Here is a 12,244-nt window from a genome sequence, read left to right as displayed (position 1 = left end):
TGACTGGATTTGGACTGATCTTGCCCACGGAATATTTGGTTCTAATGATATATAAACAAAATAAAATTTGGACTCTCTTCTTTCAGCTGAAAAAAAAATCTATCTTTTTCCATTCTTCAGCAATCGGCATTACAAAATGGCTAAATTTCATGAAAATGGCGATCCCTGGGCAACAAAACGGAGAAAAGGAGCTTTTTGTAAAAGTATGCATTTCAAGCATGTGAGGCACCACTGCCACCTAGTGGTCGCTTTTTACATGAATTACAATGCAAACGGCTTATTCTCATTCACAGATTGCATCAGACCCTCCTCCTCTCTATGACCCCCCCAAAAAAGACTGAGACGTACAAGTACGTCCTTGGTAGGCAGGGCCTAATTTTGTACGTCTTGTGGAATGAAAGAGTTAAGGAATTTTACGGGATCTTGTTAGTTTACTAATAGACTCAAATTAGAGTTTGGTGGAAAGCAGTTCTCGTTTTTGCGTAATCCTGTTAATGAAGGAATTAAGGGACTAAAAATGGTTCAAATTTGAGTAGCCTACGGCAAGCCATGGTTTTTGTGTAACTTTTTTAACCAAATCATTTTTTTCATGTAGCCCCAAAAAAAACAACAACACAGAAGTGGCTTTTGTTTTTTCGATGTCAGTCACTCACACAATTTGGTTGTCACATAAATCAAGGAATTGACGAATGAGCTCGAGTTTTGTTTCACACAAGTACACGTTGTGTTCACAAACTGTAAGCTTGCTACTTAGCAAACCTTCACACCGAAAACAGACTTTCCTTCATTCAAGTTTTGTAACTTTTGCGTAATCCTGTTCAACAACAATTTTTCATGCAAGTCAGAGATGTAATTTTTTATCTAAAACTGCGAGTTAAACTACAATTTTAGTTTCGTGGGGAATGGTTATGTAGTTCGTAGTTGTGACTAAATTGTACAATCTTGCTAAATAATAAACTACAAATTTTTTTTTTTTTGCTTTGGTTGTTTTTGCATGATAATGCCGACACACAAAATAATGAATGAAGCGTTTTAAAAAAAATTTTTTTGGCTCAAGCCGGTTCAAATTTTTCTTGGTGAAAATCGTTTTTGAGATTTTTGCGTCATTCCACTTTATTTAATCATTTATCTGGAAAACGGCTTGTGTAGTTTTTTAATTTTTTTTTTTTAATCCCACGCACCCACCCCCCACCCCCTCACCCACCAACAATAAGAAGCTGCATTTGGACCTTGACATTCCTTTGAATCAAACAAGTCATGATATTTTAAAACTAATTTAAGTCACACCCCCCCCCCCCCCCCCACCTATATGCCGTGTCATTTATTTCAACGGATGGCATTCAGTGTTGTAAGGCCAAATTCCTGTGCGGCAGCACAAAGAACTGACACGACTTGACGGGAGAAAATTGCTTTGCAGGCGGGTAAGTAAATCCTTTTGGAGATTAACAATTTGCGGCCAAGGTGATGACAACTTTTTTTTTCTAAACCCCTCCTTGGTTGTCCTCAAGTCATTCAGCCTGACTTGAATGCTTGATTAAAAACAAGGCACCAAAAAAAAAAAAAAGACGAAAAACGAGGCGACCAGTTCTAATTTAAAGGCCTTACAAGGTTAATTGGAAAGAAAGAAAGTCAGGGACGGTGATTAAAAAAAAAAAAAAATCCTGCTGAATTAACCTGTCACAGAAGAATCATCGTGGTGCGTAGAGGACAAAACATGAAAGGAGTTATGGGATTGGATCTACTGTCGTCTTACGTTGAATAGCACGCGAAAGTGTCTTGAAAGAGTTTTGACCTCTGCCAATTGCTACCGCCGCAAATTGATGGAGCATTTCTTTGCTTGATCGTATCGCAGCGCGCCGCCGCATCTCGGCCAATTCCTAGCTTCACGTACGAGATCACGTCGCATCATATATCATCCGATCGTATCGTGTCATATCCTGTTCCATCGGATGCTTTCGTATCGTACGCGAGAGACACTGGCGACAACAAAGGGCAACACGGTGGGACCACCCTGGACCACCGTGGAGCCCCAATGAAATCATTCTTTGTGCCAAATTGCAATCAAAGCTCTGAAAAACACTTGACAAAGAGCGGGAGGGGCGGGGCGGGGGGGGGGGGGGGCTCTTTTCACCCAACTATTAACGCATCCTGCCGTGCATTTACATTCATTAAATACATTAAATACATTCATTAAATTCAATTCAATATACATTGGAAGGGAGGAGGACAATCACAAAAAAAAATATTTTAAAATGGTTTTTCCCTTTTTTTTTTTTTTTAAACGAACCTAACCTAAGCTTGAAACCCTCACTTGAAGCTTCACTTTGCCATTCAATGACCATGTTGGAATGGAAGGACAGCAAAGCGCGTCGTCCTTCCTCCCTTCCCACACGCAACACAAACAATCGCCTGCTAAAATAATGCACAGCATTTGAAAACCGCTGAAATGACATCCAAAGCGCTCGTTTCCCTTTCCAAGGCCGAAGGAGCGTCCGACACGTGGCCACTTGGAATGCTAGCTAGCGTGACGACCTTTCATGCAAGTGGGCGGGGTTTCGGACTTCATTATCATCCACCATCCTTGGACCGCAAGCAACGCGGCCGCTTTCAGCAATCATGGTCCGGGGGAAGTGTGGGGGGGGGGGCGAGGGGGGGCAACCTTCCCGTTTATGGCATTTCAAAAGCCATTAGGCAGTGCGCACACTTGTGTGTGTGTGTCCCTTTTAACAGAAAGATGATAAGATTGGTCACAGCAACGAGGATTTACACTGTCGGGCACATCAACGTTATCGCCGTCGTTCCCGCCAGCTCTCCCAGATGCCGCTGACAACCATCTTGCTGCTAATCAACACACAGTTAATTTGCTTCTTGGATTTTTTTGAGCTGCATTTCTGTGCCATCGCAAAGAAAAAAAAAAAAATGGCTGGTTATGAGCTTGACAAAAAAAAAAAAATATATATATATATAAATATATATATTTCATTACACGAGTGGTCTTATCTGTCACATTTCCTGGGTGGTAGCGCGGCAGTGCTCCCAGACCGGCGCTATCTGGCGCGGAGCCGATGAAAGCGGGAAATGAAACGATGCCGATTAAATCTGCCCCATATGCTACGCCGCTGTGCTCGTGCGCCCTGGCAGAGCCGAGCGCCACTTTTATGGCTTGGCGGTGGCCGGCCGAAACCGGCATCCTCCGCGAGTGACAAGACGGGAGACCAATCGGCCCGCCGTTAAATGGCGACGAAGCGGTTGGATGGATGTCAGAAATAGAAAATAATACAGATTGGTGGATAAGTCGACAGAAAACTGCTTTGGGCGCACTGCATTCTGGAAATTCGGGGATGGCGGAAATGACGATAGGTTGAGTGAGGCTAACGCTTGGGTGAGGTTGGGATGAGGCAAATGACAGTGTCAAGTTAGGTTCCAAATTATGGTTGGATTCGGGTTAAAAAGCCAACAAAATGTTTGAAAGCGTGTCACAAAACTGTAAAGGTTTGAATTTTGCAACCTTCAACTTAAGGCACAGGTGTCAAAGTCAAGGCCGGGGGGCCAGACGCGGCCCCCCACATCATTTAATGTGGCGTGCGGGAGCAAATCACGTGTGTCGAATACTGTATCACGAGTTTTGCTGTAATGTGTGCCGAAATGGTAAATTGTCATTGGTGATAAATAACGTTAAGATTTTGCACCGGCCCGCGACAAAAAATGAGTTTGACACCCCTGATTTAAGAAGATCTCATTTAACGGAAATGAATGAATTGCGATTGTCATGTTGATTTTAAAAAAAATATATATACGTATGTTTGTTCAACGCGACAATCATAAAACCACTGGCTGACATCATTTCTTCCGCTCGCGTCTCCACTGCCAGATCAAATCAAGAGAGAATTTCTCTTTTGTCCCGGTGGTGGAAAAGGTGCGCAGGCAAGGCGGCCGCCATTGGCATAATTACACACTTTAAAATGCAAATCCACAATGTGCTTATTAATTCCATTCTGCCCGTTTCATGCGACTGACTGCACTTAATTAAATCAGATTGATTAGAGCCTTTTTAGTCACCCCCCCCCGGCCCCCCCACCCATCGGCCGTCTTTACAACCACATAATTATGACGAATAGAACCACTTGAGAGGGAACGTACTGCCTGGCGTTTCTTTCATTTGCTTGAAGATTGCGGGTGGCTTCAAAGCCTCGGTTGGGAGCCACGCTCCAATCACGGAAACTTTTCAGGTTGATGTTGATGACTTGGTGTTGGTCATTCAGGTTCGCGGAAGGCTTTGAGTCGGTGCGGCATCAGGACCGACGTCAAGTGCATTTATGCGAGACTCGGGGATTGGGATAGGGGTGGGACTAACATCCCATGAGAGGTCGGGGAGGTTCAACAGGGCTGATCTGGAGCCAGTCACAAGAAGGAGTCATGCCGTATCGGCAATCACAAAAGCCACAATTAACTAAACGCTGTGTTTCACGACTTCCAAACTAACAAAAAAAAGGCTTCATCTTTCCATCATAACTGTCTGCCGCATTTTACCGTCGGCTTGGGGGTGGGGGGGGGGTACACCCCTCCTCCACACACACACACACACACACACAGAAGCATACATCATACACTTAATAAAATATTAACTCAATGTGGGTTTTTTTTTGTGCTGCCAGATGCCCTGACATGTAGCTGATGGCTTCGCAGTTTCATGCAAGCGTGACACTCCGCTCACCGACAACTTCCCTGCCCCCTCTGCGACCTTCTTCCAGCTGTTTATAAAGTGCAGGGACAAGGCGAAGGGCGGCGGGTGCTTCGAGGGAGAGGGGGGTGGGGGAAGCGGGAATGTTCTCTCCTCAATTCCCCTGCTGCACACATTCATAAAGACCACCTTATGCTAATGCCTTCACTCTCAGCTAATAGGCGCCTTTTAAGATAAGATAAGATATCCTTTATTTGTCCCACAATGGGGAAATTTACAATTTTTATCTTTTTTAAAAAATTTTATATAATTTATACTGCCAAGTGCCGGACGACCTGCAGGTATGAAGAGAAAATTGATTTCTATCTTTACTTTATCACTAAGCTATACGTATGCAAAGAAATCGGGACCTCCCCTGATAATTTTTTTGGGGGGTGCAAACTGCTCAGAATTTACACTTTGCGCATCTGAGCTGTCTATATAGCAAGTCGCTAATACCGCTAACATATATATATACACACACCATATTGGCCCGTATATAAGATGGTGTTTTTTGCATTGAAATAAGTGGGGGTCGTCTTATATTTGGGTCCAGACATTATACCCATCCACAACGCTAGATGGTGCCAGATATCATTGAAGCGAATGCTGAACTTGTCTCCCCGGGCCAAAGCGAACCCCTGCCACGAAGAATAAAAATAAAAATAGCGGTAGCACGAAGAAGAAAAATAAAAAATAGCGTAAGAAAGAAAAAAGAAGAAAATAATAGAAGAGATAACAGAAAATGGAGAAACGTAGCGACAATCTGGAGAAAAATAGGTCGAAGATCGGCCAGGTTAACCGGCAGCTGAGGAGAGGTTACGATGTCATTTACATTTCAAAACCAGAAGCCATTCATTTACAAATGTGATTGAATGAATATTGAAATGTTCAGATATTAAGATTTGAATGAGGCAAAATAACATGCTTTTTCTCTCAAATATATTGTTATCATTTGTTTCAGATGTATTCTCATTATTTTCTGTATAAAAATTAATTTGGTGTTCAAAAGTTTTTTTTCAAACTTGAGTCTTGAAAAAGAGCGTCTTATAATCAGGGCCGTCTTATATTCGGGCCAATACGGTATATCGCAAAAAAAAAATTCCCCATGAGCTTCTTTGCTTGTTAACTTGCGAAAGCTTTCAAAATTGTTTATCAAGGTGTATTGCCGCCATTTAGGGTAACACACCTGGGGGGGTCAATTTACCGCGAGCATCGTATTACAAGAGTGGTGCAGTTAAGTGAGTACTGTACCAGCCCTTGCTTTTGTTCCCTCCTATCTCCCACCCCACACCCATTTTTCTATCCCTGCTGATGCAATTATCCACTCGGCGGTCAAATTTGTGGCTGATGTGGCTAGCTAGTTAGCTGTGTGGATGATTTTTTTTTTGTAGTGATGGGGGAGAGGTGAGAGGGGGGCTCGACAGATATCATAAGCAACAGCTAAATAACAGCAAGCAGGATGAAACGAGTGACACAGCGTATTTATGCGCATCATAAATGGATTTTATTTGCATTTTTTTTCAACCTCCACAGCAATAAACCCTCAAACATTCGGCACGTGTGCTCCTGTTTTTGCTAATTGTGAAGGGCTTTGCCATGCATTACACAGATGAGCTGTGCAGGGGCCATTTAGCATTAGTGCCTCCAATGCATCTTAATGACGTGATAAATTCTCAGCATACTAATAGAGTTGCTGGCCTATATGAATGAGATGCTTTCCGCTAGGGTGGGAGAAGAATGTCAATAGAAAACGGGAGAGTGCGCGTTTGACATCGCAAGGATGGGACGCGAATGCAGAGGATTGATTTTTGGTGGGGGTGTGGGAGTGAGCGCTGTGTTTAACCCTTTCAGGGACAGCGGTTAGTCCAGTGGACAGCTTGTCATGTTGTCAGGTTACAGGGTGCATGAAAGGGTTAATTTATTCATTTTTTTTTTAAACAGGACCTCCTAAATTCCTTCGGTGGTGTTGAGTTAGAAAACAAATGAGTCGCAGACAACAGTTTCAGTGACTGATATGGCCAAATTTGAACAGGACGTGGGCCATTAGGAGTAAATTTGATCATCATTTGGGTGATTGGGAACATTCGAGAAACTAATTTCTCGAACTTTCCAGGTGATTCTCTGATCGTTAGGACATTGGGTCTGTTGTGACAGGACACACAAAAAAAGTCTCAGAAGCAAAAATAAATTAAAAAAAGACAGAAAGTTGACCATTCTGATTTGAAGCAGCCATTTTTCAAGGCCCCCCCATCAGTAGTTTCACAAATCAACCTGAAAATTAATGGACATGAAAAAGTCCCACGCACCAAAATTGAACTTGAAGTCGGCCATTTTGTATGAAACTTGTTTTTTTTTTAACAAACCGTTGGTGAAACGTCAACTCTGTTGAGCAAAAATGCGATAATATCAACAACCGTGATAAATTTGCTCACCGAAAGTGTGAAGTTATACTCTGATAGGCGTTGTGTAGAAAATCCAAGAAAAGTAATGAAAGGGCGCTAACGTGAAGAGATCAAAGCCCTTTGCATTGAGGGAAAAAAAAAGCACCAAAAAAAAAAAAAAATGAGCTGCAGCCTGCAGTCTGCGTTTAAGCATGTCTGATTCCCTCTGAAGAGCTCTGCAAAGATCATTACGGCAATCCTCCTCCCAGCAGGAGGCTGCAGTAGCACGCGGCGAACAAAAGGACGGACGGCCGCCTAGACGGCACGCTCACCCCACCCCCCCCACCCCCCTCCTGCTCACCATCCTCCATCCATCTCGGGCGCGTTAGCGATGCTATCGCGTTAGCAACGGCAATGACAATCTGGAGGCGGAAGGTGCTGATCAAAGATAAATTTCCGTCCCCGCCTCAGCACCGTTTAACGACGCCATCTGTGTCGGAATGCGGCGGCAGAGGCAGGGGGGGGGGGGGTGCGGGTAGAAAAGCGGCACTTCGGTCTGACGTGAAGCGCCATTACATTTGGTTGATTTTGTAGCTCTTCCCCATTTGATTTTGGAAAGTATTTTTCATTCTGGGCATCGGCGAGTCAAAAATTTGAGGCCTCATTTGGTTCAATGGATTTATTGATTGATTTTTTTTTTTTAACTGCGGTCAGAAGGAGGATCGGATGAATTTCCTGATTTGTCAGAAATTCAATCAGCCAAAAATAGGGATGGCCTAATCTCGATAGCAGGTATCGGTAATTCAGCTGATACCGTCCTTACTTCAAGGTATCGAGGTAACTTGCTGTAGGTGGATACTCAGGAGTTAAGTACTTCTATTGTATTGATCTGTGGGGGGGGGGGGGGGGGGGAGTGGTATTGAACATCCTGAGCCGAGATTACAGTAACAAGTTGAACATTTTGTGTTTCATTCTTCAAATTCTTGTCACGCATCGTGAGTGAATTTCGAACACTGCCGGAAAAAATACCGGCGCCATTTGAAAACAAAAACAGAAAATGAATCTCCTCCACGTTTTACAACAATGTGCAGCAGACATTCAAGCAGAGCGCCGAGGGATGGGCACGTACCTTCACCCCCCCCCCCCCAATCCCCCACCCCCCGTTTGCGCCAGCTGTGCGGCCCTGCTTTACGAGGCGGTGCCAGCGTGCTGAAGAGGTGCACGCCATTAATCTCCTCCTTGGGGGATGCCTATATTACACTTTTAAGACCCCCCCCCCCCCCCCCCCGACATCATCAATCGTCCCATCTGCCTTGCCGTAAAGCCTCCACCTTTCTATTCCACTCCTCCACACTTTCTTCTGTCACTTGGTCTAATTCATCGCCGTGCACCTATCATCCCCCCCCCCCCCCCGCCACCTGCCAGCTGTGGAGCCGTTTCACGGTGGCCTGCCGCGCTGATCACGCCATTACGATTATTGACTGTATTAAGGCAAGATGGCAGCCCGTTTTAGGAGAGTCGAGCCTTGGGGGACGCCGGGTTGGCACCCCCCCCCCCACCCCATTCCATACCAAAGCATGGCAAAAACCTCCAGGGGTTAAAAGGGACGTCGTCATTTGTATTTTTTATGAGTTGTGAAGCGGCTCCATCCTTGCACTTGCAAAATTAAATAACGGCAGTGTTGTAAAATGAGTATGAAGTGTTTTTGGGGTCATACTTTGAGATTTTAAAATAACACAAAGAAACCACAAGGTATCCAAAAAGATTCCAACTCATTCAGACATTTTTAAAACAGCATTCCTTTGTGTCTTTTCCCTCTGAATTAAGATATGTGATGTCATCTCACTTTGAAGAAACAAAAAGAATCACTCACCAAGTTCTCCAAACAAGACAGTCTGCGTTTTAATTTGGTTTACTGTAAAAACAACAAGAAAAAAAAGAGAATTATACATTGAAAATGCTCAGCATATTGTTTCGGTTTGTTAGCTTGATGCGAACAAAAATTAGCATCGGTGTTACAATAGCAGAAACTCTTCAAACAACTACATCAAGCAGCACCGTACCTACGACAATCAACATAATAAATACGGGTATATTCTCGCTCATGCCTCTTCTTCATGCTTGTAATTAGGCAGTATCGAGCTCAATGCTGCCTGGCATGTTGTGGCCCAATGTGGTACTACACTGGAAGCTCACAACTTGAAATTTGGACTGCGGTGCCGTTTACCCTCCTTCAAATATGTGTGAAGCTGAACCTGTCCAATGTAGACTTCTAGCAGGTGCTTGTCCACCGGTGTGTGTCCCCCCCCCCCCCCCACACCCCCACTCCACTTCCCATTCTCTGTGTGTGATTGATGCGACAGCTTAGCGGGGCGACAGAGGTCAGGAGATTGTTTCAGCCTTTCCTGCTGTTCTTCCTCCACTCTCGCTTGTTCCTCCCCAAACCACCACCCGACCCCCCCCTCATTGGCCACCTGGAGCATCTCCAGGAGTTCGTTTACACCACAGGCCGACATGTAAATGGTCCCAATGGTTCACGAATGCAAAATTAACATTCCGCTTTCCACACCCAAAAAAAAAAAAAAAAAGACAAAAGATGAGGATTGACGCCAGCATCTGCAAATGGAGGAAAAAAGTCAAGTGAGGTGACGGCGGCCATCTTGTAAGGCTCAATTGGGACAGCGGACAGATGGACACCTCCCATCAGCCCCCCACACCATGAACGCCACATCAACTGAAATAAGCTTTGACAATTCAAGTCAATTTGGTCCTACGTTTTTGGGGGAAAACCTTTTTTTTTTTTTTGTCAGGTAAAATATATATTGTCCAATAGCTTTACTTCCATCTTGAAGCGTGTTGACGTGAGGAGGAGGAGTTCCAATTAGTTCGGCCGTAGCCTTGTCTAATAGAATAGAAGTGCTTTCCTGCCCTCTCACCATTTGCAAATGTGCCTATTTATTTATTTTTCAAATCTATCCGCCGTTATGTGTATTTAACATTTGGGCATTTTTTCACTTTTGGTTGATGTTTTGATCTGATGAGTTGCATGAGCTATTTGATTTTATTCTATTCTAATCAAATGTAGGATCAATTCAAACAGACATCATTACAGCAGATTCTCTTAACTGCTATATTTTATTTCTTGTGGTGTAATTGATTGTGTATCTAAATTGCATTCTGTGCACTAAGTGCTGGACGAGGCACAGATGCATCGTGGGAGGCGACCACAATGCATCCCACTGGATTTGTTTTTATGCGTTTGAAAAGGCGAGAGGAGCAAAGTGCAATCAAAGCACAATTACATCACCGAGAAGAAACGTCAACGCCAGAAGCCATTCGGCCCCAAAAAAAAGCCAGCTCGGGTTGCCAAGACGGAAGTCATTACTGGAGGTGCGTCTCCATCGGCGGAGGGTGCGCCTTGCCCCCCCCCCCCCCCCCCCCGGTGGAAGTTGGCCAGGCGTGTCTCCGCGCGGCAAGTGTTACCGAGCAGTCGGTTATTGGGGCGGTCACGCTGCGTCCCGTATGGCGGCGTGCAAAAACGACAGCGTGCGAACGCCGTCTGTCCAAACAGCTGCCGCCGTGACGCATTTTTAGGACACCTTCCAAAAAAAAAAAAAAAAAATTACAAATAAAAATGGTTGGCCCACGTTGCTGCTCGCCATCTTTTTTTGCTTCGTCTCATTATTTAACCTTCGTTTGGTGACATACTGTGCTGATAGTCAGCACTATAGGCCACACCCCTTTCCCCCCAAAAAATCCAGATGGGATCAATTGTGAGAATAAAGTTTTCCTAAAATTGTTAAAAATATGTTGCGGGAGTACATGAGAATAAAGTCAGAATAGTACGAGGAAAAACAGTAAAGCAGTAAAGTTTTGATGCGGGAATGAAGGGTAATGTGACAATGTCAAGATTACAAGAATTTTTTTTTTTTTTGTGAAGCTACGATATAGTTTGAATCATAGTAGTTTAGGCGGAAATTGTAAGGAATAAGTCACGTTCACGAGAAAAGCAGCACTAGTTTACCAAAAAACTGTTCACATCACATTAAAGCTACAGGGATAAAATATTACAATTGTATTTTGCCGCCGAGCTCAAAAGTCAGAATGAGGTCGTGTCACAAGAACAAAATTGGAATAATACAAGAAACGCGGCAACAAAAGGGCAGATTTTAGTTGAAAACATCGCGACGAATAAATTAAGGAATTATCAGAAAAGGCATGGGATTAAAAAATACAAGGTGATAATATTTGCGACTTGTATTGAACGAGCGACAAGTGCTGCTCTCACCGAGCGCTCGAAATGCCGTGCAGACGGTTGTGAACCCGGCCGGCAAATTTGGGAGCCGCCAAGTCGTGACGGCGACGTGATGGAGAGCAGACGGAACGGGCCCGACTTGGCGGCTCGCTCGGATAACGCAGGAATGCGGCCCTGGTGTCGAGTGACTTCATGCGAGTGCAAGCGGCGCTCGCTCATCCAATCACAAAACACCTTCGCTGCCTCGCGGGTTGTCGGAACTTGTACGAATCCGTCAAGAATCTAAAAGATTTTTTTAAACGATTAACTGGAGCGAGTAGCACGTCGGGCGGCCCGGTAGTCCGGTGGTTAGCACGTGGGCTTCACAGTGCAGAGGTACCGGGTTCGATTCCAGCTCCGGCCTCCCTGTGTGGAGTTTGCATGTTCTCCCCGGGCCTGCGTGGGTTTTCTCCGGGTGCTCCGGTTTCCTCCCACATTCCAAAAATATGCATGGCAGGCTGATTTGAACACTCTAAATTGTCCCTAGGTGTGAGTGTGAGTGTGGATGGTTGTTCGTCTATGTGTGCCCTGCGATTGGCTGGCAACCGATTCAGGGTGTCCCCCGCCTACTGCCCGGAGACAGCTGGGATAGGCTCCAGCACCCCCCGCGACCCTAGTGAGGATCAAGCGGCTCGGAAGATGAATGAATGAATGAATGAATGAGTAGCACGTCCGCATTTGTGTTGAGTCAATGACGTTTTGTGGATTCCTGCAGCAGGCTAAATGTGATTGGGGGAGCGCATAAGGGGGCGGGGCAACTTCACTATTTTATTTTGCGGATTCCATTTTCCTTTGGGACTTTTGCCGGCAGAAACGAGACCGAAGCAGCCTTAAAAGTTTTTGCTT

The 12,244-nt window shown here is 44.8% G+C and overlaps 2 protein-coding genes across 2 annotated transcripts in view; both read right to left on the bottom strand.

Moving 5' to 3' along the window:
• Positions 1-9,409, bottom strand: part of runx1t1 (RUNX1 partner transcriptional co-repressor 1) — a 45,826-nt gene extending 36,417 nt beyond the window's left edge. Inside the window, exon 1 of the mRNA XM_052070606.1 lies at positions 8,978-9,409. Within this exon, the coding sequence (XP_051926566.1) occupies positions 8,978-9,056 (79 nt within the window). The 5' untranslated portion in view covers positions 9,057-9,409. The remainder of the gene's footprint in view (positions 1-8,977) is intronic.
• The window catches only part of lratd2a (LRAT domain containing 2a), a 151,687-nt gene that overhangs the window by 68,125 nt on the left and 71,318 nt on the right, over positions 1-12,244 (bottom strand). The window lies entirely within an intron of this gene.

The sequence above is a fragment of the Hippocampus zosterae genome, chromosome 7 (genome assembly GCF_025434085.1).
Source record: "Hippocampus zosterae strain Florida chromosome 7, ASM2543408v3, whole genome shotgun sequence".
Lineage (NCBI taxonomy): Eukaryota > Metazoa > Chordata > Actinopteri > Syngnathiformes > Syngnathidae > Hippocampus > Hippocampus zosterae.
This window is presented reverse-complemented; position numbering and strand designations above follow the sequence as displayed.